At 46.9% G+C, this 26,420-nt stretch overlaps 1 protein-coding gene across 4 annotated transcripts in view; it reads left to right on the top strand.

Moving 5' to 3' along the window:
* Positions 1-26,420, top strand: part of LOC147729517 (rac GTPase-activating protein 1-like) — a 390,363-nt gene that overhangs the window by 297,883 nt on the left and 66,060 nt on the right. For all 4 annotated transcript variants that reach the window (XM_086954407.1, XM_086954409.1, XM_086954408.1 and 1 more), the window contains exons 14-15: positions 15,064-15,169; positions 17,039-17,171. In XM_086954407.1, the coding sequence (XP_086810533.1) occupies positions 15,064-15,169; positions 17,039-17,171 (239 nt within the window). The remainder of the gene's footprint in view (positions 1-15,063; positions 15,170-17,038; positions 17,172-26,420) is intronic.

Genomic DNA, 26,420 nt, shown 5'->3' with positions numbered 1-26,420 from the left:
TAAAAGTACAAATGATACTAAAAGTACAAATGATACAAAAAACGTCAAGTGCTTCAGTTTGGGCCGTCCAAAAGAGGGACTGTATCTTTTTTTTATTGCAGTGCAGGGATAACTCCCTCTTTATTTTTTGTTCTTTAGAGGTGGTTCCCAGTGTCTCCATCTGCACATCCCATGCCATGTTATCCCGCACTGGGATGCAGGTGGTCATGTGGAGAATAGTTTGTCAGTGAGAAGGGCGTTGCAATTAGACCCTTTGCCATCATGCTGGCATCACCTGGGACCTCCAGCTCTGGTAGAGTCGTTTGCAGAGACCATGGAGTCTGCACCCCTTGTTATTGGGGTAAAGGGCTCGATGGCTCCGGAACTAAACGGTCCAGTGCGCTCCCCTAGCCGTCCTGGTGCTAGAGGTGTATGTTTATGTTCTTTCTTCATCCTCTCCAATGAAGACGCCTTTAAAAGGTCTCAACCTCCTAGCCTTCACATCATCTATCTCAGCCCCATCTCTGATTTAACCTCAAAGTCTTTCTGACACAGTATTCATAACATCTGGCTTTGCCCCCTCTAATATTTCAGAGCTTGCCGTGTCTTGCATCTGTCTCCCACTTCTCAAGAAACTGAGCGTCCTGCCACAACCGGGCAACAGCCACCGTCTGGGGGGGGTGGGTACAAAGCTCTTTGAGTGATGGGTAATAGTCTTGGTTGTGTTACATCCATTATGTTTGTCTGTTCTCAAGATACTGAGGCTCTTTAAGGCCCTTGGCCAGTTACTGCAGCTCAGTAGACTTGCCTACCACTACCATAGCTGCTTCTTGTACCTTCTCTTTTACAACTGTAGATCCTGATATTAGAAGAGGCCACGTTTGCAGGAGTTGCTTTTCAGTGTTATACACTTTTCTAAATTCCTAATTTTGGGGGGAACTTGTAAATGCCCTTGTTTTGATTATATGCAGTAGGTGTGGGCCTGCTACTGTAAACTGTTAGAAATGGCCCTTTCTGCATCATCATCCCTGTAGGAGAGTAGGATCTGCTTCTTATAGTTACCCCCACTTTTGCTGATGCTTCACTGTTTTCAACTTAGTCTGTCTCGGATCCTGCTATATGCTTTCTCTCTAAAAGGGATTACATGTACTTTAGGTACACCACAGATTGGATTCTGAAATACCGTTATCAGTCCCTAGTATATGGTACTCCATGTACCCAGGGCATAGGTATCGCAGAGGCCTCCCAGGGGCTGCAGCATGTATTATGCCACCCGCTGGGAGACCATTCAAATTGACACCACAGGTCTGCTACTGCAGCCTGTGTAAGGTGGTGCATGCACCCCTTACTTAGATATAGGTACACTCTATCTATCCATATCACTGCACATGTATACTTCTCAGTCACCCCTATGGCAGGCCTTATCAATCCTGAAGGCAGGGTGCTGGGTTTTATGTGAGAGGGTGCAACTGCATGAGCAGGGCCCCTCTGCAGCTTTCGGAACCTCTATTCCGGGGTTGTTTGTGATGCAGCCAACCATATACTCTTAACTGCATTGTAACCTCGGAGTAAATGCAGACTTTAAAATGGCTGCATGGAAACATGTTGTATTTGGTGTCAATTACCTTGGAATCATACCTCCACACCAGTAACTGATGTGGAGGTATGATTCCACCCTACTAGAGGGAGAAATATGACTGCACCGGTACACCTGGTACCAGCTTCACGGAACCCTGGTGTTGGACTTGGCTCTTTTTGCCATGTTCACCCATAGACTTTTTGCCTTTTCTCTGACATAATATTGGGGTTTTTTGGCCTCTGCGCACTTTAGCACTGTGGTCCAGCGAAAAGTGAGTGCACTCGGTGTTACATCTGTAAGATTGGCCTGCCCTCCCATAGGAAAGCAATGGGGATTCCCTGATTTTCTATTTCAGGATTTGGTGGAGCGCAACAGCTACCCCGGCAAAGGGGTGTCCCGGCGCTAAGAACAGACGTGCAGACTGAGGATAGAGGGAGAGGGGGAAGGGGGAAAACTAGGGAGCGGGGAAGAGGTGGGTCTTAATTGCTCTGCGGAAGGCAGGGAGGGAGTCGATGGAACGAATGTTAAAGGGGAGATCGTTCCACAGTGTGGCGGCAAGGACACTAAATGAGCGGCCTCCAGTTCGGCAGAGTCGAAACCTTGGGATTGTCAAGAGGAGTTGGTTGGCAGAGCGTAAGGCACGGCCAGGAACGTAAGGTTGGGCAAGGCTGCGAAGTAGAGGGGGATTACCTTGTTTCACGATCTTAAAGATCGTGACTAAGGCCTTGAATTTGATTCGGCGATCCACGGGCAGCCAGTGGAGCTTACGGATGGTAGCTCTGGCTGAACATCTGCGTGGGAGGCCAACCAGCGTTCTGGCTGCCGCATTTTGTATGCGTTGGAACCTAGCAGTTTCCGCTTTATTAGCTCCCAAAAGGAGGACGTTAGCGTAGTCCAGGCGTGATAAGATGGTAGCCTGGACGATAAGCTGGCGGGCCTTGGAATCGAAGAGCCCAAGTATGGGTCTGAGGTTCCTTAAAAGGCCTATACAGGTAGCGGCCACCTTTTTTGTGTGGGACTGGAAGCTAAGGTTGGCATCGACCCAAACTCCCAGATTTTTGACACAGTTTTTGGGGAGTGGAGTGGCGCCTAGGGATGACGGCCACCAGTGCTCGTTCCAAAGGCTGGTGTTACGGCCTAGGAGGAGCACCTCGGTTTTCCCGGCGTTGAGTTGGAGGTAGTTGTCCGTCATCCATCGGGCCACAACAGTCATACCTTCTCTAAAGTTGGATGCCACGAGGGACGGGCTTTCCGATAGGGTGACAACCAGCTGGGTATCATCTGCGTACGAGACGAGCGTGAGCCCCCACTCTCTAGCCACGTCCGTGAGTGGCTGGACGTAAAGATTAAAGAGGGAGGGGCTCAACGCTGAACCCTGGGGAACACCTTGAGCGATGGGGTGAGGTTTAGAAAGATACGGAGGAGCAGACACCTTGAAGGATCTATCCTTAAGAAAGGAACGGAGCCATGCAAGTGCAAGGCCAGTCACACCGGTCATCTCCAGACGATTCAAAAGGATGTCATGGGATACCGTGTCAAAGGCTGCGCTGAGATCAAGAAGAATCAGCGCAGCACTATGACCGGAATCCAAAATCATCCGGAGATGCTCCGTAGTGGCCAGTAGGGCGGACTCCGTGCTATGGCCTGCACGGAAGCCATTTTGGGAGGGATCTAGAATTCCATGACTTTCCACATGCTTCGACAGAATGTTATTAACATGGGTTTCGGCAATTTTGGACATCCAGGGGAGAAGGGATATGGGGCGAAAATTTTCAGGCTTGGTGGGGTCAAGGGTAGGTTTTTTAATTATCGGTGATACCCATGCTTGTTTCCAAGCTATGGGTACAAGTCCTGTAGAAAAGGAGAGGTTGAGGATGTTCAGCATGGGGGATAGAAAAAAATCCATCGAGGCCAGGAAATGAGAAGGGCTCATGGGGTCGGCTGGGGAACCAGTCTTCACTTTCTTGCCCAGTCTGATCAGATCTGTAGCGGTGATGGCAGAAATTTGGGACAGAGGTAAGATGTTAGGGGCTGTGGACATAGAGGCTCCATTGAAAGGGGCAGTCTGTGGAAAGGTTGCATAGATTTTCTGGACTTTTTCAATGAAATAGGTTGCGAGCTGCTCACATTGCTCGTGGGAAGAGATTTTTGGAGGGGGCGCCCTAGGGCTTTGGAGCTCTTTCACTAGTTTAAAAATGATTTTTGATGGGTTCGCATTGGAGTTAATTTTATTGGAGTAAAAAGAAGCACGGGAGGATCTAATAGCTTTATGGTAGGTTTTAAGACTAGATAGATATCTAGCCTTATCCTGATTATCATATTGCCTCCTCCATAGGCGCTCAGCCTTTTTGCACTCCTTGCGCATTGCCCTAAGGGTGTCATCGAACCATGGGTTGGAGGGTATATTACGTCCTTTAGTCAGTTTAGCCGGAATAAGAGAGTCGAGGCCGTTACTGATCCAGTTGGTAAATGAGGTATAGGTTGCGTCTATATCGTGGTTGGCTTCGTTTTGAAACTCTCCAAGGGTTTCATGTAAGGCAAATGGGGAGAGTTTGTGCCAGGGTCTTTTTAGACGCTGAATGGATTCAGTTTTGTTTTGACGTTGGGGTGCCGGGACGCTCAGTTTAACAAGATAGTGATCCGTCCATCCCATTGGGGTGGGGGTTTCTGCAGCTGCCTCTTGTATGTTAGAGAAGATCGGATCTAGAATGTGTCCAGCTATATGGGTAGAGGTGTGGACTAGGGAGTTAAATTGCAGTGCCGAGAGGTCTGCGAGAAGGTTAGTGATGACATTATCGCCAGTCGCATCAAAGTGCAAATTTAGGTCGCCTAAGATGGTGAAGTTGGCGAATTTAGTGGTGAGCACTGTGGCCGTTTCGAGGAGGGCATTAATAAATCTAGTGGCCTGGCCTGGAGGGCGATAAATGTATAGGCCTGTTAGCATAAATTGAGGGGTCACGCTAATTTTAAATTGGGCGCATTCACAGTCTTGGAGAGGTTCCTTGATAAAAGAACAGGTCAGCTGTTTTTTATAGATAATTGCGATGCCGCCACCGCGAGATTCGCGGTTAATGGTGACCAGGTTAAACTCATCTGGGAGCGTTAGATTGGGGATGGTGGTAATGTCATCTTGGAGCCATGTTTCGCATAGAAACAGTACATCAGGGTTTTCCTCCTGAAGAAGCGTATTCACCTCAGGGTGATGTTTAACGAGGGATCTGCAGTTGAGTTGGAGTATCCTCAGTGGTGGATTTGAAGTATTTGGGAGGTCACACCGAACCCTAGTGGGTGCATTGGTGGAGAAGTGGCAGTGGTTGCAGTGGAGATGCGTAAGACCTAGACTGCCAGTGGTGTTAGAGCATGTTTGGTGAGGGTTCAAATGTAGGAGTTCCTTACCGTCGTAGCGTATGCGCTGACAGGGCCTGGATGAGCCAGGGGGGGTGGCGAGAGGCGATGGTCTGGCGATGACGGGCGAAGACGGGCTTGCCTTAGGCGCGCCTTCGGCGCGCTGACGGCGCGCTGACGGCGCGCCCGCTGCGCCCGTCCGCTGCGCTTCCTAGCAAGGCACATGGTTTTATGCCTGACGGAGGGGGCGTCACGGGGGCGTGGCCAGCTGAGGTGGGCGTGTCTGAGGACGCGCCTCGCCCTCGGTGATGGCAGAGAAGGGAAACGTTGCAGCGCTGAAGACGCTGTTCGAGTGCAGAAGTGAAATAAGTAAGTTTTAAAAACACAGTAAAATTACACGCAATATTGTGAGAGCAAGGTTCACTCCCGGCTTCCGCCTCAGGAGACTCGTCTGTTGTGTCGCGCTATCCAATGCGCACACTTTTGTAGTCAGTTTCAGGGGGCGTGGCCAGCTGAGGTGGGCGTGTCTGAGGACGCGCCTCGCCCTCGGTGATGGCAGAGAAGGGAAACGTTGCAGCGCTGAAGACGCTGTTCGAGTGCAGAAGTGAAATAAGTAAGTTTTAAAAACACAGTAAAATTACACGCAATATTGTGAGAGCAAGGTTCACTCCCGGCTTCCGCCTCAGGAGACTCGTCTGTTGTGTCGCGCTATCCAATGCGCACACTTTTGTAGTCAGTTTCAGGGGGCGTGGCCAGCTGAGGTGGGCGTGTCTGAGGACGCGCCTCGCCCTCGGTGATGGCAGAGAAGGGAAACGTTGCAGCGCTGAAGACGCTGTTCGAGTGCAGAAGTGAAATAAGTAAGTTTTAAAAACACAGTAAAATTACACGCAATATTGTGAGAGCAAGGTTCACTCCCGGCTTCCGCCTCAGGAGACTCGTCTGTTGTGTCGCGCTATCCAATGCGCACACTTTTGTAGTCAGTTTCAGGGGGCGTGGCCAGCTGAGGTGGGCGTGTCTGAGGACGCGCCTCGCCCTCGGTGATGGCAGAGAAGGGAAACGTTGCAGCGCTGAAGACGCTGTTCGAGTGCAGAAGTGAAATAAGTAAGTTTTAAAAACACAGTAAAATTACACGCAATATTGTGAGAGCAAGGTTCACTCCCGGCTTCCGCCTCAGGAGACTCATCTGATCAGTGTGTATCAGTGGCAATTCCTGTTATAAGAGGAGCAGTGTGGTCAAGTATGGTGTGTATGAAATTGTGTAAATAAATGCTGGGCAATGGTGTGCGCAGATTTATTGTGGTTATTTTAAAAATGCCACTTTTAGAAGTTGGAATTTCTGAGTGTTCTCAGTCTGCCTGCCTGATGTGAATTGCATGTCTGGCTTGTGAGTGACAGGAGCGGAGAGGTGTGGGTGGCTCCTGAAGGGGCAGGATGAGTCGGTGCTAGGCTGAATGGGACACCTGAGCTGAGAGTGGTGGGAGGAGAGATCCCCTGACTGAGTCTGATCACTGAGCCCCCGCCTGACAAAGGGGAGAGGAGCTGGGCAAAACAAAGTGCTCCAAATCCCCCTGAACAAGTTGCATCTGGTTCCCCCATGCCCTACACTTTTACTCAAAGTGAAATGTGGTATAAATATAGGGGCTGTTGGGGGTGCTGCTCCTGGGGGGCTGCAATGAGGGCTTGCTTCCCTGAGCCCTGCCTTGCCCCTTGACCTGGGAGACCCTTTCATTTTGGACCCTTTTGCTTCTTGTCATCTCCAGGATCCTCATAAGACTTTGGCTGCACTTGTACGCCCTGCGACGTCTGTGCTTTATTTCCTTTATTTCCCCCAATAGAAGAAGAGCTTGTGGGCTGCACAGCGCTGAGCTGCAGCCCCTTTAAGAGGGAATCCCCATCATAGGGATTCCCCCATGATGCCGGTGTACTTATGGGTGCCTACCCCGCCTATGCTTTCCTTTATTTACTTTGTGGGTGCCCAACCCGCTCGTTGCCTTTTTAAGTGGGTGCCCACCCCACTTTACGCTTTATTAATCAAGAGGGAGCCTCCCCCTCATTGCTGCGTTTGTACCAAAATCACTGCCGCGGCCCCGATTGCCGTCCAGGAAGTCAGGCGAGACAAGCGAGACTGCCAGCCTGTGGGCGGGGCCTCGGGGCATCATTTCCGCCTCTCCCGCGCTGCCCAGGAAGGAGGCGAGACACGTGGAGAACCCAGCGGAAGCAGTCTAGAGCCTCACAGGCTCCACATCCAAGCACAGGTCCCTGGAGGCGGCCCGGGTGAAGCGAGGAGAAGTGAGGGGTGCTGCAGCTGGTTGGCGGGGCTCCCATGAGCTGAGGGAGCCCCGCGGAGGATTCCCGGTCCCAGGAGAGGGACCAGGCAAAGTGAGGCAAGAAGAGGCGGCACCATAAGATCCCCGAGAAGAGCCTACGCAGCCCGGTGAGTGGGGCTGAGGCAGTCCTCTTTTCTTCGTTGTTGGTGCACACGAGGCACCGGGGCAGTCTTGGGTGGTCTAGGCGGTCCCACGAGAGAGTGGGTCACCCCAATGTGTGGCATATTAAAGAGTCCTAGAGAGGGACATTTTTGGCACCATGGTGCCAGTTCTGATTTTTTGATTCTCAGCTGCACCGCAGCAGCACGGGCAGCTGCAACGTTTTGTGCATGTTTCGTCCAAGGGCACATTTAGAGCCCAAGCCTACAGTTGATCTTCCCAGCTGCCCAGCAAGTAGTGGGCAGCTGCGCCGTTTAGGTAATTCTTTCTTTGGGGCATGGTTGTTGAGTTAGGAGTGAGATGCACTCCTCTGCCCCAGTACTTTCCCAGCTGCGCAGCACTTAGTGCCAGCTGCAACGTTTAGGTCAGCGCAATTGCGTACTCTTGACTTCTGCTGCCTTGGCAGCCGCCCTGACTTTTGGACAAAGGGCATTTGAGCCCCTTTGAGGAAGCCAGTTGGCCATGGGGTACTGTTAGGTTTGTAGGGCGCCAGGCCCTAATGTGATTATGGGGTGCTAGGAAAAGTAAGTTATATACTGTGATTTACGCACCCTGATTTATGCCTTTAAATGTGTTTTTATGATTGAGGTTTTGCATACTGTGGTTATGTTTCAGTTATTCCCTACTGCGGTTTGTTTGTAAAAGTATTTCCTAATGTGAGTTATGCTTAGGAGGTTAGGTCTAATATGTTTAGGCTTATGATGTTGGCGCAAAATATATTTCTCGCCTAATGTGATACTGTGCATAATATGATTTATGTTCCAGGATGATGCGGAGTATAGTGTTTGACAGTAAATACTGGTTGTGTTCTACATTTATGATACGTCTTACATTTACTGTCTTTATTACGTGATGATTCTGACAGTGGCCCAATTGGCCCGGTCATGTGTATATAATCCCCTGTAAATATTGCCCAGTGCCAGTTGGCACAGTGTATATTATGTGATTACTATCATAATGTGTTTTATGATAACGCAAAGGCTATTTTTATATATAACCTTGTGTGGAGTTCCTTTTGTGGTGTGCCTAGTATGTTGTTGCTATGAGTGTGTTGCGCACACGCTTTACACATCACCACCGGGATAAGCCTGACTGCTTGTTCCAAGCTACCAAGGGATGTGAGCAGGGGTTATCTTTGGCGTGTAACTCCCTTTCCCTGACTAGTGTGGTGATCTCTGGCCGGCTTTGGCGCAAGACCTAGCCAACCAGAGATCCCATTTCTAACACCTGACATCACAAAATGGATGTTGACAGACACGTCGGTACAAAAGGGAGTGCTGATGGACGGAGCATCCGAACCAATAAAACACTCCCACCCAGTCAACAGATCTGGGTTTAATCCATCACTGTTCTTTAGCCCACTCTGCCACCCCAGTTCAGACATGGCCATATGCACGTGTTTGCCCTCCAGCTGCATAAGCGAAACTCTGGCAGGGGAGGCTGGACAATAGATTTCCTGTCACAGGGAGGTGTGACCTCCCAGACAGGCTTTAGTATATTGGGGCTGAGTGGCTGCACTCGGCGAGTGCTTTGATGTCTGCACTGGGGGCACATTTGGTGTCCCTGTGCATAGTCCAGCTCAAACCGGTTGCAGGGGCTATCAGCCCCTGCTCTGGCGTGAAACTGGACAAAGGACATGGGTGTAGCCACTCCTCTGTCCTGACCCTCAGATAGGTGGGTCCCCAACGATGATATTAAGAAATCCAAGAAACTCTGCCGCTCCCTTGAAGGCCTGGAAAAAAGACCCAACCACCAGCACCAAGGACGCCTTCAAAAACGCCACCCGCACACACCATCAACTGATCCGAAAGGCCAAGAAAACCGCCTTCAAGGAACGACTAGATAACCACGCCCACAACAGCAAGGAACTTTTCAACATCGTCAAGGAATTTACCAATCCCTCGGCCAACTCTGACATCACCCCCTCTCAAGCCCTCTGCGACTCCCTAGCCTCATTCTTCCACAACAAAATTGCAGACATCCACAACAGCTTCGACAAACAACCCGGAGACCAACCCACCCAACCTTCTGCAGGACCTTCACCCCCCTCAAACTTCCTTAATGACTGGAACACAATCTCCACTGAGGACACCATCCGCCTGATGAACTCCATCCACTCAGGATCCCCCACAGACCCATGCCCTCACCACATCTTCAACAAAGCAGACTCCATCATAGCACCGCACCTCCGAGACGTCATCAACTGCTCCTTCAAATCCGCCACCTTCCCGGAAAGCTGGAAACACGCTGAACTCTGCGCCCTTCTGAAAAAACCCACAGCGGACCCCACCGAACTCAAAAATTACCGCCCCATCTCGCTCCTTCCATTCCCGGCCAAAGTCATCGAGAAAGCTGTCAACAACCAGCTCACCGCCTTCCTCGAAGCCAACAAATCCATCGACTCCTCACAGTCCGGCTTCCGAGCAAAACTCAGCACTGAGACCGCCCTCATCGCAGCAACAGACGACATTCGAACTCTACTGGACATTGGAGACACAGTCGCCCTCATCCTCCTCGACCTCTCTGCAGCCTTTGACACAGTCTGCCATAGCACCCTTCTACAGCGCCTCAGAAACATCGGAATCCAAGGAAAAGCACTGGAATGGATCACCTCGTTCCTCACCGGAAGAACCCAGAAAGTCTGCCTCCCACCATTCAAGTCAGAGGCCACTGAAGTCATCTGCGGAGTACCACAAGGATCTTCACTCAGCCCCACCCTTTTCAACGTATACATGAGCCCCCTCGCGGCCATCGCCCGCCAACACAACCTCAACATCATCTCCTACGCGGATGACACTCAACTGATCCTATCACTCACCAATGACCCTAGCACCGCCAAAACTAACCTACACGAAGGAATGAAAGAAGAAGCCGAATGGATGAAACACAGCCGTCTGAAACTGAACTCTGATAAAACAGAAGTCCTCATCTTAGGCACCTCCCCCTCCGCATGGGACGACTCTTGGTGGCCAGAAGTCCTTGGAAAAGCACCCATCCCGACAGACCACGCACGGAACCTGGGCGTCATCCTGGATTCCTCACTTTCAATGAACAGACAAGTCAACGCCGTCTCCTCATCCTGCTTCAACATTCTTCGCATGCTCAAAAAAACATTTCGTTGGATCCCCACCGAAACCAGGAAAACGGTCACCCACGCTCTGGTCACGAGCCGGCTGGACTATGGAAACACCCTCTACGCCGGGACTACCGCTAAACTCCAGAAAAAACTCCAACGAATCCAAAACGCCTCAGCCAGGCTCATATTAGACATCCCGCGTAAAGAACATATCTCTGGTCACCTGAAAAACCTCCACTGGCTTCCCGTCAATAAGAGAATCACTTTCCGGCTCCTAACCCACGCACACAAAGCACTCTACGAAATCGGACCAGAATGCCTCAACACACGACTGTCCTTCTACACCCCCTCCCGCCAGCTTCGTTCTTCCAACCAAGCCCTTGCCACTGTACCTCGCATCAACAAGACCACCATGGGAGGTAGATCCTTCTCCTACCTGGCAGCTAAAACCTGGAACTCACTTCCCACTTACCTTCGCCTTACCCAGAACCACCTAGCATTCAGAAAGCAGCTTAAAACGTGGATATTTGACAAGTAATTCCCCACCCCTCCATGAGCGCCTTGAGACCCTCTGGGTATGTAGTGCGCTATATAAATCCTTTGACTTGACTTGACTTGACCCCTTCCTTGGGTATAAAGTAGGAACTTCTGACTACAGGACTTTAGATGTAACCTGGACTAAACTCTGCTACAGAAACAAAGTCTCCTTCGATGATCTACGCTTTGCTGGACGACTGAAGAATCTCCCTTGGAGTAAAGATGTTACTCCCCTGCAAGTCAAGCACCTCAACGCATCTGACCGGTTTGCATCTATGCAGCTCCTGAAGGACTTTGAAGATTATGCAACACAGGAGGTGGGTTCCTAAGCTTCCCTGAGGCCGACCAGTGCTCTCAGCAAACCTGAGACCCGCAGCCCTCATGGGGACCGTGCAACCCACACCCCTGGACACCTTGAACATTTGTAGCAGCATAGGCTTTTTGGCGATCCCTGAGGCTGTGCATTGGACTACTTGTCGTTCCGACCCAGAGCAGTGATTCCTTCGAAGATTACCAGCCTACACTCCACGAGTGTCCCGTGGGCTGGTATTGTGTGATTCCTCTCGAGGTCCCTTCGCGATCCATGGTCCGTCGACCTGTGGGTCCCTCAGAAGGGAAAACTTTAACTTTCAAAGAGCTTACCTGGTTGCTCTATATTTGTTCTGACTCTCCATTGCTTGGAGTCCCCAGGACCTTGCTGGTCCTCACCGAAGCATCTTTTCTCTGACCGTGGGTTGCAGTTGCAAAGGCATGTTGGCCTCCAATCCGGACACTGACCCCCAATCACTAGTCATCCTTCGTAGGACAGCTTGCCTGTGGACTTTGGTCATCGTCGACATCTCCTGGTCCCTGTGGCTGCTAAGTCCAGCTTCACCTCTTCGCACCTGAAACACCCGACATCGGTGGGCATTCGTCTACCGAGACCCTGGTCACTGGCAAGTGACCCATACTCTGTCCCCTCTGCTTTCAGGTTCTGCACAGCTCTGATCCAGGCTTGGTTCACACCGGACACTTTCCTCTCCACGACAACAGCACTTTGCAGCATCTCGCCATAGAATACTAGGAAGATTCCCAACACCATTTGACACCTAAGCACCCGGCTTCCCTGAGTTAGGTAACACGAGTACTCCGGTGCTCACATGGGTGCTGGCCTTAGAACCTTCAAAGTTTGAAAGGGTTTGCTCAAAGTCTTCTCCTAAGTGTCCTTAATCTCTAAAACTCTAACCGCTACTTTCCCATACGATTGTCCAGAGTTCGCGGCTGTATTCTCACACTGCACGCATCCCCCGTGTGTCCCCTGTGTCACTACCTTGGGTGGGTTCTTGGGATCCCAGCGATTCTACGTGCTCTAGGCACTGTGTCTAGTCAAGTCGCGGTAGTTATACCACTTTTTTAGTATATAGTTTGGTCTCCCCCCTGGGGCCCCCTGTGTATTGTGCTATTTACTGTCGTTCTAGTACTGCAATATTGTGTCTCTTGTTCTCTAATCTCATAAAGAGGTTAGTAGAGTATTTTTTAATAAATACATATATTTTATATATACACCTTGTGTGGTTCTCATTTCATTTGGTCATTCAAGAAGTTACAATCTGGTAAAACAAGCTGCTTTACACTCCTTCGAGACTTAGCCTGAAGGCTGCTCTTCATAGCTACCACTAGGATAGCTTTCAATAAAGGTTGTCTTTAACCTAATCATCAATAAGGGTTGTTTGGACTGGTGCAAGGTGCCCACTATAACTAGTGGACAGCATATACCAGGCCAACTTCTCACAATCCCCATACTTTTTGCTTTCCTTCTCTCCTTTTTGCTGAATTTTTTGTTGGCTTTTGGGCACTGTACCACTGCTAACCAGTGCAAAAACTCATGTGCTCTCTGCTTAAAACATGGTAACATTGGCATATCCACAGTGGACATATTTAATTAGAAGTCCCTAATAAAGTCCACAACATATGCCCAGGGCCTGTAAATTAAATGCTACCAGTGGGCCTGAAGCAATCATTGTGTCACCCTCCAAAGTAGCCCTTTAAACATGTCTCAGGCTTGCCAATGCAGGGTCTGTCAGTTTTAAACTGCCCTGTTGACCTGGCAAAGTATCCCTCTTGCCAGGCCTAAATCTCCCTTTTTATTACTTATAAGACACCCCTAAGGAAGGCCATGGAGAGCCCTACAGCAGGGTGCAGTGTTTTTAAAAAGTAGGACATGTACTATTAAGTTTTACATGTCTTTGTATGAAAAATTCTAATTTATTTTTTCACTACTGCAAGGTCATCCACCCCATAGGGGAACATTGGGGTTAACTTATTATATCTTAGAAGTGTGATTTCCAACTGGGACCCCCAAGTTTGATGTTTCTAGAATCATAATTTAAAATCCTAACTTATGGTGACGTTCGATTTTTAAATTGTAATTCTGCAAATGCCAAGGTGGCATTTTCTTACTTTATCCATTTGGTGCCTTCTGTCTGTCTCTGAATACACATCTGGGGTGGGTGACAGCTGGGCTTTGTGAATTCCCTCTAGACAGCCACACAGGAAGAGAGCTTAGGTGTGACTTATGGGTCATCCACATCGGCCATCATTGGCACGATGGGGGGGGGGGGAGCTGGCACACCTCAATAGGATGCGTCTGTCCCCATCCAGAGGGCTGCATTTCCCCCTGTAGTGAGTTTGCAGCCATGGCAGGAAGGGCAGGGACTCTGTGCACTTTAAAGTTATCTCTTTGAGGTCTCCCCCACTTCGAAGGCACAAGTGGGTATAAGTATTGGACCTCAGATACCGCCCTCTTAAGTACACTTCTGAACCTGGGGTATTCTGCCAGGAAGAAAGACTGCTGTGCTGCTTTAAGGACTGTCGCTCTGCTAGACCCTGCTGGATTCTTGCCCTGCTTTGATAACCTTGCCTGGGAGTGAGAAGGACTGGACCTGCATCTCTACAACCCAGAACCAAAGGGACTCTCAGGGTTTGCTGACTTGCCTCCTGCTGTAAGTCTCAGAGACATCAAAGTCTTCACTCTACTCACCAACAGCACCTGGACTCTGCCACCTGAGAGTCGTTACCTGGCAAGTGTTGCCAATCCAGTCCTGGGCCCTTGGAAGTGGGTAGGAAGTGCTACAACTACCAAAACTATGCATTGCCATCGTTGCATGGATAGGAACTGGCGCAGCACCCTCTATGCCGACCCGTTGCCGCAAGGACCAATGACATCGCTGCCTGTGCGATGTCTCCAGTTTCCGACGCATCCTCAACCTGCACGACTCGACGATTGTTGTTTTGGTCTTGTTTCATTCATTAAATTAAGCTCTAATTTTCCAAGCTGGTGTGGTGTTTGCACCGTTGTGCTGTTTAAAGTGTTACACACATACCTTACATATTGCCTCTTAAGTTGAGCCTGACTGCTCTGTGTCAAGCTACTAGAGGGTATGCATTAGTTAATTTAGGGTGTGCATCTGACTCACCCTGACTAGGATTGTGGTTCCTGCTTGGATAGGGTGCATACCCCTACCAACCAGAAACAATTTCTAACACATACGTATTCGTACCAATCACACATGGAAGATTATTACAAGGGCCCTGAAATCCTGGAGGCTCTCCCTGTGTATTATGCACTATCCGTGAGCTCCGGGCTATGGTTGTAAAGTGGCAGTGAAATCCTGGGCAGTGAGGAAGGTCCTAGTTCTGTGGCTGTAGGTATTGGGTGCAGGTTTCTAGAGAAAGTAAGAGAAGTGAAGATGATCTCCTTCAATTGGTCAGCTCTCTGTGTGTTCTCGCCTATAGGTGGTGATGGAGGCGTTGATGTACAGATTGAGGTAGGTCTGAAGATGCATGGGTGCTCTCTGCAGGATCTGTGCTGGTGAGAAGAGTGAAGGATGTCTGGATGTCACACATCTACTTTCTGATGCTTCTTGGCTGTAGATGTGAAAGCTGACGACGAGTGAGAAAGATCTCCCTGTAGCCTAGCTGCTCAATGTGAACCTGTTTGTGTCAGTGGGAGAGAGTAAAGTGGTTAAACAGAAGAGATGGTAGTTCTCATAACCCCGCCATTCACTTGGTTTAATCCCCAGATATCCTCAATGAGGAAGACAGCAAAGCTGAGATGTGCCAAGTAGTGATGAAGCTTCCTCTGGCAAACAGGGACACTATGGCTTACCTCATTCTGCACCTGCACAGGTACGATGACTCCTTTGCTACCCTTTTCTCTGAGCACATCAAGAAACGTCCCTTTCCACTTCTGCTGTTCTTCCGGTTGCTTTGAAAACTAGCTTCTGAACTGGCGTAAAGACTCATCTGAGATGCTCTATTCCTTTTGAGAGTTGCTGACCCCTGTTCGTTCTGTTAGACGTTGACCCCATCTGTTCTCTTTAACGCTGACACCCTCCAGTGTCTCACATGCTGATTCCAGGCACTCTCTGATCCTGACCTCCCTATTGTCTCAGATGCTGACCCTACTTTTCTATCAGACGATACCCCCTGCCATCCTCTCGTATGCAGACACCCCTCATTTCTCTCTTGTGCTGACTCCCTCTATTTCCTCCGATGTTGACCCCTACTTTCTCTGGGAAGTTGATCCAACAACCTTTCCCCTGACTCTGTCCCCTTCTCTGATGCTTATCTCTTCTCTGATGCTGACTCCTGACCCCTTTCTCACAGATGCTGACTGCCTTTTCACAGGCACTGAACTCCTCTGACCATGCCGCCTTCCATCCTCTCATATGCTGGCCTATTGTTAGATGCTGACCTGCTTCTCTCAGACTCTGACCCCTTCTGCCCCCTATCCACCTCCATTTTTCTTCAGCGCTACCCCCTACATTTCTGACACTAACCTCCGTCTCTCAGATGCTGAACCCAGCATTTTTACCTGATAGTCTGTTTTTGTCTGACCAAGACCGCATCCAGTTTTTTCTAACCCTGACCACTGTGGTAGTGTCATACACTGACTCCGTCTGGTTTTTATGTGGCCATGACCGCCTCTGCTTTTCTTTGATCCTCACCTCCCAGTGAAGTTATTCTAGGCTGAGCATTGCATCCACGGTGATGGGGTTCCAGGATGAGGGTCAGATCCCAGCGTAAGAGGTTACGAGATGAGTGTCAGATCCCAAGTGAAGGGGTTCCAGGCTGAGGGTCGGATCCCGGGTGAAGAAGTTGAAGATGTAGGGGTACTAGGATGAGTCTTACTTCCCAAGTGAAGGGGTTCCAGGCTCAGGGTCAGATCCCGGGTGAAGAAGTTGAAGATGAAGGGGTACCAGGATGAGCCTTACTTCCCAAGTGAAGGGGTTCCAGGCTGAGGGTCAGATCCCGGGTGAAGAAGTTGAAGATGAAGGGGTACCAGGATGAGCCTTACTTCCCAAGTGAAGGGGTTCCAGGCTGAGGGTCAGATCCCGGGTGAAGAAGTTGAAGATGAAGGGGTACCAGGATGAGCCTTACTTCCCAAGTGAAGGGGTTCCAGGCTGAGGGTCAGATCCTGGGTGAAGAAGTTGAAGATGAAGGGGTACAAGGATGAGCCTTACTTCCAAGGTGAAGGGATCCAGGCTGAATGTTGATCCCAAGTGGCAGGTATAAGGTTGGTCGCCTAGGGTTTCGGCTCTGGCTCCATCCAGGTCTCTGAGGCGAGTCCATTGAATGCCCAGGACGTGGACGCCGAGAAGGGACTCGAGAATTATTTCTCATATCTCAGGCTGACACAAGAGCCTTTCATCTGCAGAGGCTGCTCAGAAGGTTCCTTCTAAATCTTCGCTCTGTCCTGCACTGTGTGGACGCTGCAGATGATCATTACAGACCTGGGAGAAAATGTGCATAACTTAGCACACTGGTCGGTGGGCTCAGCAGTACAGCCCCTTCCAAGAAACCACCACAGACTTCAGCCTAGGAGCATGAACAGAGTTAAACGCCAGACCACCTCCAGAGTGCAGAAACTACAGTCCACATTCATGAAGTGAGAACACGAACAAATAGGAACTAGCCATCTAGGTGAAGTAATGCATAGGTAGCACACCTACATAACATCAGTTTAATTTGCACTGTCTTTGTTTCCTCTACCAGGGTCATACAGAGCACGTACTGTAACATGGACCGGAATAACCTGGCGCGAGTGTTTGGGCCCACAGTTGTTGGTCACTCGGTATCTGAGCCCAGTCCACTGATGATCATGCAGGACACTCCGCGGCAGTCCAAGGTATGTCCAGGAAAAGGGGGAGGAAGGACCCTGCTCTTTCAACTCAGTGAACAGGTCCCAAAATCCAGCTGCTAATACTCACTCCTAAGAGCTCACGTAGGACTCCATGCACTATTTACTGTTGTCATGAGACCCATACAAACAGTATGCGTAGAACTGCACATATAATATCCATCTGTGGCTTAACTCTCAGGCCTGTGTGTGCTGGGTGCATTATATCAACCTCCAGTAGACACGCCCAATGGCGTGAGACAGGCTTGATGCATTATACCTTGCTGCCTGTAGACACACCCAATGGGATGTGTAACGCTGGGTACATTATATCCAGGTGCCAGTAGAAGTACCCAATACAAGGCTTGGAGCATGTAAGGCTGGGTGCATTATATCATTCGGCCAGCAAACACACCGAACAGCACAAGTAAGGCTGGAGCATTATATTCAGCTGCCACTCGATAGTCCTAAAGGCATGCATAAGGCTGGATTCATTATATCCAGGTGCCAGTAGATTTACCCATCAGCATGCATAAGACTGGGCATATTGTGTCCAGCTGCCAGTAGATCTACCCAATGGAATGCATTACGGTGGCCTGTTATGTCCTGCTGACAATAGATAAGGGCAAAGGCACGCATATGTCTAGGTGCATTATATCCACCTCCATAGATATACCCATCAGCATGTGTAAGGCTGGGAGCATTCTATCCAGTTGCTAGCAGCTGCACACCCAACTTCATGCATCAGGCTTGTGCGCATTATATCCAGCTTCCAATAGACTTTCCAAATGGCATCTGTAAGACAGACACTTCCAAGTACATGGAGATGCCTTACACCAAGTTGCAAGTCGACACACATGGACAAACGTAGAACGTCCATTTTGCACTAGACCAACCCAAGGGGAAGCGTAGGACAAGGTGTATTAAATCAGTCTTCCACTAGACATGACCAAGGACACTCATACCACTGAAAGCATTATACTGTGTGAGTTGGTACTCACTCCCAAAGGCATGCTTAGGACTGGATGCATTATTATCAAACAAAATGGAAATGCCAGTACTGATGAGTATAATTTCACAAGACCACTAACCACCAGAAATCTGCACCAAGAATCAGAAATGGGGAAGTACTATTCAATAGTATTTTTATTCAAAAAGTTTTTTTCAACATATATATCAGTTTTAAATTCTTTTGATACACAAGGGAACTTTATAAGAACACATGGGACATAGGGATATTGGTCAAACATTCAACCATTCATTCTAAATTCAAGCATATCACAGGCATTCAACATATATACATACTTGGAAAGGATAGGGGAGAGTTAAAGAAAAGGGAAAGTTAAGAACAAATACCAGTGTCTACAATTATTTACAAAACAAATTTTGTCTGTTTTATCAGTACATTCTTATGTTTCTGTGAAAACATTTTGAAGTTTGAAAATAATGGTATAAAGTAATGTACAACACTATGCTCAGGGTTCAGAAAATGGTAGCCGAGAGCATTTGTAGACAGGTGGGATGGAGCCTACGTGTTTCGAATCCCGCTGAGGTCGTGGGGGATTCTCATCAGGGCTTTGACAAGTCCTGTAAGGAATGGAAATGAGGAAAACAAACATAAGTAGTAGCAGAGATATGATTAAAAAAAGCTTCTCATGATATACATGTACCACATCAAGAAAACTGCTCAGCGATACAAACGACCAGTTATTCAAACGGTAACATTGGAGGACTAGACTAACTCCCTATATGCTAAAGATTGGAAGAGGATAACCTTTCCTGTAGGTGGAATTTGGAATCCATGGAGAAAATTGCTGCCTGCATTCGCTAGACTAACAGAAAATAGACTGTTTGGGGAGGATTCATTTTCGCTAGCTGTTGAATTACTTACCTTTACTCGAATTAAAGGACTGGGTCAATTGTCCACGTGTTGGGCCACTGTGTTTTAACGTACAAAAGAAACTACCTACAAAAAATAATAAATAAGAGGAAATGGATTTACACTCCTGTGGAAAAGGAAAAATACCTTAACCTAAGGAGTCGGTACTGTTAGGGAGGGAAATCGTGTATACTTACCCTTGAGTTGTATGTCCTTAGATTAAAGACTTCTACGGGTGCTGACTGCAGATATAGAGAGGATTGTGCGAAAAACTCGTAGTCACATACTCGAAAGAATGGGCTGGAGCATTTTTAGTCAAGTTGCTACAATAGGAAAGGAACAAGAAGAGGGTCCCTAGAATGAACACTAAGCACAACCGACCTTAGCATAAGGAAACAGGAGTGATGAGATAAACCTTACCCACAACGGGTGTGTTGTCTTTTTCTTTTAAATGCGTTGTATTTCACTGCCGTGCTTTAGTCTCTATATTTCTAATTTTCTATGAAGGAAAAAGAAGAGTACTTGTAATCGTTACGAAATGGAACGAGTCTCTAAAGGCGTATGCAACGAGTGTTAAAAAATCTCATCTTGGCAAAGCGGCAGAAATCGGAATGCCCAAAGTAAAGTGAAGATTGAAGTCATAGATGCTCCTGTCGTGGAATTGCCTAATGTGAAAAACAGACAGCTAGTGTCAAAAAGTAAGAAGTTGGGGCAATTACTGGAACTAATTAAATAAGTCAGATGAACAGCGGAAAAGCGCTTACATAAATGGCTCGGTTGGTATGATTCAAGCCAATGCCAAAAGTTTTTTCAACCGCGGTGGAAGGTGACTATAAAAACGAGAGAGAGACACCCATGAAATTAAAACGCTACTCCAGTCGTTAGGGGAACGCGGACTGGCATTTGAAGCATAGAAGTTAGTACTTACTAAAGAATCAAGATGATCGCACGTCGAGGTGGCGTCTCAGTCAGCACTATTCCCTTCGCGCATGGGTACACCAGCGCGTGAGCCGGGGAAAGGCTTTTTAAAGGGGAATCTACGGGGGCGTGGTAATACCAATATAACATTAACTCCTTCACGCATGGGAGGAAAAGCTCGTTACCTGGTCAACAGCTAGTTGAATGAAAAGTAGAAGAAAAGTAAAAAATAAATGAATGTGGTAGCGTCCACAGAGGGCGTGGAGACTCAAGAAAACAATATGAAAGTGCTACAGGACGTGTGGGTCAAGACGATATTCTTATCTTATAATCTCAAGTGGAGTTCAAAAGAGAGCGCCTGTACGGGGTGGTTTAACAATAAACAAAACGAAAGAATGCTAACGCAGTCAGCCAGGGGGCAACAACAATTGTGCAGGAATCAATGCTAAACCATCTTAAGGGGGGCAGTTAGGGGGGCCTAAAGAGTCCTCATAGTTTGTAAATTTCACTCAATTCGTTCAAGCCAGTGCTGTGTCAAATTTGACAATAAGCATTGCCTCTCTTGGACAACTTGAGATTCCAGTCACCTCCGCGTGGGTCTTTTTCGACTTTAGAGATGACCGTCCACCGTAGGTCTCCAATTTGGTGTTGCATCCGCGTCCAGTGATTGACTAAAGGAGCATTTTCTACTTTTCTTTTAAGTCGTGACTTATGTTGACTGATGCGTTGGCGTACTTCTTGGTTGGTTTTGCCTATATAAAGGCAATTGCAGGGGCATTTTATGCCGTATACTACAAATTTAGATTTGCTGTTGCTGAAAGCGTTATGCTTCCAGCTGACTCCATTATGTTGGAATAGTGACCCTTCCAACGTGGAGTCACAGCATAAACAGGTGCCACATCTGTGGTGACCTGTAATTGGGGGCATCCCCATTAGATGACGCAGTGTAGGTTGTGTTTTCATTGGCATACCTGCTCTTATCACATAATTCGCCACACTGTTTTCCTTTTTGAAGGCGAATAATGGAGGTTGTTTTAGGCTTGTATCTACATTTTTAACCAAATGCCAATTTTGTGTAATAACTCGTTTGAGTTGATTGGCATTAGGGCAGAATGTAGTGACACACACTTGGCGTTGTAGCTTAGATTTTTCTTTCCGCTCTAGGAGTGTCTCTCTGGGGGTGTACTTAGCCCTCTTCATGCAGGTTTTGACCAATTTTTTGGGATACCCTCGGTCACATAATTTGGATATCAAGTTATCTGCATGGTGTTGGTAATCTTCATTGTACGTGCCGTTTCTGCGGACCCGCAGAAACTGCCCGTAAGGTAGGTTCTCCCTCAGACTCCTCGGGTGGTTACTGTCAAACAGTAAGGCTTTGTTGCGGTCAGTCTGTTTTATAAACAGTGTGGTCGCTAATATGCCTTCTTTGGGGAATACCTCAACATCCAAGAATGCAATCCGGGTGGTGGATTGTGCCATGCGCCATGCTATATCTGGTGTTCTCGTGTTCAGCCACTGATAGAATAGGGACAAGTTGTTACTGTCTCCCGTCCATACCATGAAAACGTCATCGATGAAGCGGAGCCAAATCCTTATATGCTGACTAAACGGATTATTGTTATGTATGTAGGTGTCCTCATACAGTGACATAAAAAGTACGGCCAGCTCCGGTGCAAAAGGGCAGCCCATAGCCACCCCTTTGACTTGATAGTAAAACTCATTCTTGAAACAAAAGTAGTTTTTTCTTAGTGCAAAGGATGCAAGGTCAACAAGGAATTTGGTGGTGGACTTGTGTGGCCTAGGTCTCGAATCTAAAAAGAATGTCAAAACTGACACCGCTTCGTCCTCGGGATCTGAGTATATAGGGACGTCACATCGAGTGTAACTAATGTGTCTGTCCCTTCGCGAAAGTTGACATTTTCCAACTTGTTGATGAAGTCGGTGGTATCCTGTAAACAGACCACCTGGCTCATGAACTCTTTTAAGAAACCGTCCACATATTTGGCAATTGGTTCTAGCAGAGAACCACATCCTGCCACGATGGGTCTGCCAGGAGGATGATTTTGATTTTCGTGGAGCTTGGGTAGTACATAAAACAAGGGTGTTTTGGGGTGTTTGATCTGTAGATATTCCACTTCCTTTGGTCCAACAAACCCTTGTTCAAAACCTTCTTGGATCATAGCAAAGAGTTCATTTTGTAGATCTTGGGTGGGGTCTTTACCTATTTTGCGGTAACAGCTGGGGTCATCTAATTGTCTCATTACTTCGGTGGTATAGTCGTTGGCATCCCAAACGACTATAGCACCGCCTTTGTCGGCTTGTTTGATTATCACCGAATCGTCATTTCTTAGATTTGTTAGTGCAGACATTTGGTCTTTTGTGGTATTGAATTTGACAATTTTTTTGTCTTTTTCCATTGCTGAAATGGCAGATAACACTGTCTTTTCAAAGATTATGAGTTCTTTTGGAATCTTATTTGCTGGAGGACAGAATGTTGATTTATTTCTTAAACCAGTCGCTTCAGTTGGTGTTTGTAACGGATTTTCGACAAAAAACATTGTTAGTCTCAATTTTCTACAGAATTCTATAAACTCTGATTTCAGTTTAACGAAGTCTGTTTTTTTAGAAGGGACAAAAATAAGTCCCTTGGCTAATATACTTTCTTCTGCTTTTGTCAGCACCTTATTTGAAAGATTGAAAATGGGTGACACTTCTAATTCTTGTAGTGCTGGCGGCGGGTCTTCATCTCCCACGGGATGGTGTATCTCACCCTGCCCCTGGGGCGCGTCTGGCCTCTCGATCAAAAAGGATTCGATGATTGATTTGATTTTTGTTGATTTGAGTTCCAATTTCGATTCCTATTTGGACGGTTGTAGTTACTACCGGTGTCACTGTCGGTGCCTGAGGATGATGTTTCTGAAAATGAGATAAACTGTTTTCTTGATCTCCCTTGATTATCAGAAAGATAGCGCCTAGAATCTGACTTAGAATAGAAGTCTGACTGGAGAAAGGGGTAAATATTATCCAATGAGAAGCCTTTCTTATCTTTCTCAAATTGGTTTGTTTTCTGCGTGATTGTATAATCTTTGAATTCCTGTATCTCCTTATTTACTTTTTCCAACAATGCCTTTGCATCAACTATAGCTGGGTTGGTACTAATTTCAGCTTCTAGTTTTGCTATTTCATTCAATTCCTCTTTTGAGATCCTCACTGCTGTTTCTACTGTTAAGACCATCAGGTCTCTACTACATTTCGTCTCAATCAGTTAAAAACCTTTTTTTGAAAATAGGGTCTTCAGTAAATATTACTGGAATGTTTTTAATCTGTAACCCACCAGGAATGGTTCCCTCTCTTAGATGTTGCAATAAAAAATGACCATGAAGGTCCGTCCTAATCTGTTTCTTTTTAGGTCTGATCAACTTATCGGATTCATTATTGGATGTAGCTGATATACTCAGAGAAACAGAAGAAAATACTGGCGGATCACTTAACAGATTCTTGATGTGGTCTTCTGAGTAAGCAAACGTATCTTTTTCTGCCATCACCTAGGTAGTGGGGAAACAAAGGAAAAAAATCAAAAAGTGATTATGATAGGGGTAAACAATGACATACAACAGGGGACGATTATCAGAGGATTGAAGTAAAACAATAAATTCAAACCTCACTTTCGAAGGGGAATTTTTTTTTACTTTTTATTTTTTACTTTTTATTTTTTACTTTTCTTCTACTTTTCATTCAACTAGCTGTTGACCAGGTAACGAGCTTTTCCTCCCATGCGTGAAGGAGTTAATGTTATATTGGTATTACCACGCCCCCGTAGATTCCCCTTTAAAAAGCCTTTCCCCGGCTCACGCGCTGGTGTACCCATGCGCGAAGAGAATAGGGCTGACTGAGACGCCACCTCGACGTGCGATCATCTTGATTCTTTAGTAAGTACTACCTTCTATGCTTCAAATGCCAGTCCGCGTTCCCCTAACGACTGGAGTAGCGTTTTAATTTCATGGGTGTCTCTCTCTCGTTTTTATAGTCACCTTCCACCGCGGTTGAGAAAACTTTTGGCATTAGCTTGAATCATACCAACCGAGCCATTTATGTAAGCGCTTTTCCGCTGTTCAGCTGACTTATTTAATTAGTTCCAGTAATTGCCCCAACTTCTTACTTTTTGACACTAGCTGTCTGTTTTTCACATTAGGCAATTCCACGACAGGAGCATCTATGACTTCAATCTTCACTTTACTTTGGGCATTCCGATTTCTGCCGCTTTGCCAAGGTGAGATTTTTTAACACTCGTTGCATACGCCTTTAGAGACTCGTTCCATTTCGTAACGATTACAAGTACTCTTCTTTTTCTTTCATAGAAAATTAGAAATATAGAGACTAAGCAGCAGTGAAATACAGCGCATTTAAAAGAAAAAGACAACACACCCGTTGTGGGTAAGGTTTATCTCATCACTCCTGTTTCCTTATGCTAAGGCCGGTTGTGCTTAATGTTCATTCTAGTGACCCTCTTCTTGTTCCTTTCCTATTGTAGCAACTTGACTAAAAATGCTCCAGCCCATTCTTTCGAGTATGTGACTACGAGTTTTTCGCACAATCCTCTCTATATCTGCAGTCAGCACCCGTAGAAGTCTTTAATCTAAGGACATACAACTCAAGGGTAAGTATACACGATTTCCCTCCCTAACAGTACCGACTCCTTAGGTTAAGTTATTTTTCCTTTTCCCCATGAGTCTAAATCCATTTCCTCCTAATTATTATTTTTTGTAGGTAGTTTCTTTTGTACGTTAAAACACAGTGGCCCAACACGTGGACAATTGACCCAGTCCTTTAATTCGAGTAAAGGTAAGTAATTCAACAGCTAGGGAAAATTAATCCTCCCCAAACAGTCTATTTTCTGTTAGTCTAGCGAATGCAGGCAGCAATTTTCTCCATTGATTCCAAATTCCACCTACAGGAAATGTTATCCTCTTCCAATCTTTAGCATATAGGGAGTTAGTCTAGTCCTCCAATGTTACCGTTTGAATAACTGGTCGTTTGTATCGCTGAGCAGTTTTCTTGATGTGGTACATGTATATCATGAGAAGCATTTTTTAATCATATCTCTGCTACTACTTATGTTTGTTTTCCTCATTTCCATTCCTTACAGGACTTGTCAAAGCCCTGATGAGAATCCCCCACGACCTCAGCGGGATTCGAAACACGTAGGCTCCATCCCACCTGTCTACAAATGCTCTCGGCTACCATTTTCTGAACCCTGAGCATAGTGTTGTACATTACTTTATACCATTATTTTCAAACTTCAAAATGTTTTCACAGAAACATAAGAATGTACTGATAAAACAGACAAAATTTGTTTTGTAAATAATTGTAGACACTGGTATTTGTTCTTAACTTTCCCTTTTCTTTAACTCTCCCCTATCCTTTCCAAGTATGTATATATGTTGAATGCCTGTGATATGCTTGAATTTAGAATGAATGGTTGAATGTTTGACCAATATCCCTATGTCCCATGTGTTCTTATAAAGTTCCCTTGTGTATCAAAAGAATTTAAAACTGATATATATGTTGAAAAAAACTTTTTGAATAAAAATACTATTGAATAGTACTTCCCCCTTTCTGATTCTTGGTGCAGATTTCTGGTGGTTAGTGGTCTTGTGAAATTATACTCCTCAGTACTGGCATTTCCATTTTGTTTGATAATTATTAGGCTCAGCCTTACTGATTAGAGCCAGCCCCCTTTTGTTCTTCGCTGGATGCATTATTAAGCACCAGGATATCCTTGTGGGTGATAGTACGCTTTACAAATACTCATATATCCATCTTCCGTAAGATGCACCCAACTGCAGGCGAATGAGTGGGTGACCGCTGTGGGCTCACCAACCGTCCCTTGAAACACACTTAAAGCTGGATCAGTTTGGGGTCACCCACCCTTTTCTTCATCAAGATGGGGGTTGAAGAGCACCTCCTGCATGTAGGCAAAGGCATCATATAGGACATGTACTAACATTTCTTCCTTTTTTCTTTTTATAAACCATCTTTATTGAGATCTTGTGGTATGCAATACAGTGGGCAATGAAATCCATGCATACATGTCAGCAATATCATTACAGGGGTTATTCAACAAAGCCCCATAGCTACAAATGCACATGTGTGATGGCTAGGTGCGATAAATTCCAATAAACCATTCTAACTGTGACACTGACCAAATACGTTCTCAAAACAACACTTGATGTGTAACTGTAGCACGCAGTCTGCCCCTGGACTCCGTTGTGTCATGGAAGTTCCAGCCACACCCGATGATATGCGGCATGAAGTAATTCACCTCTGGGCCCTGGCTGTGCTATTGGAACTGGTGAAGAGGTGGAGGGTAGGGCCGGTAATGCTGGAATGGCTCTAGTGGGCTCGTGTATCGTGCGGGGTTAGTGTGAGGTGATGGAACTGTCCGGCAGTCGTTGACACAC

The sequence above is a fragment of the Lissotriton vulgaris genome, chromosome 2_1 (assembly GCF_964263255.1).
Source record: "Lissotriton vulgaris chromosome 2_1, aLisVul1.2, whole genome shotgun sequence".
Classification (NCBI taxonomy): domain Eukaryota; kingdom Metazoa; phylum Chordata; class Amphibia; order Caudata; family Salamandridae; genus Lissotriton; species Lissotriton vulgaris.
The sequence above is the reverse complement of the archived record's forward strand: the minus strand, read 5'-3'. Positions and strand labels throughout refer to the sequence as shown.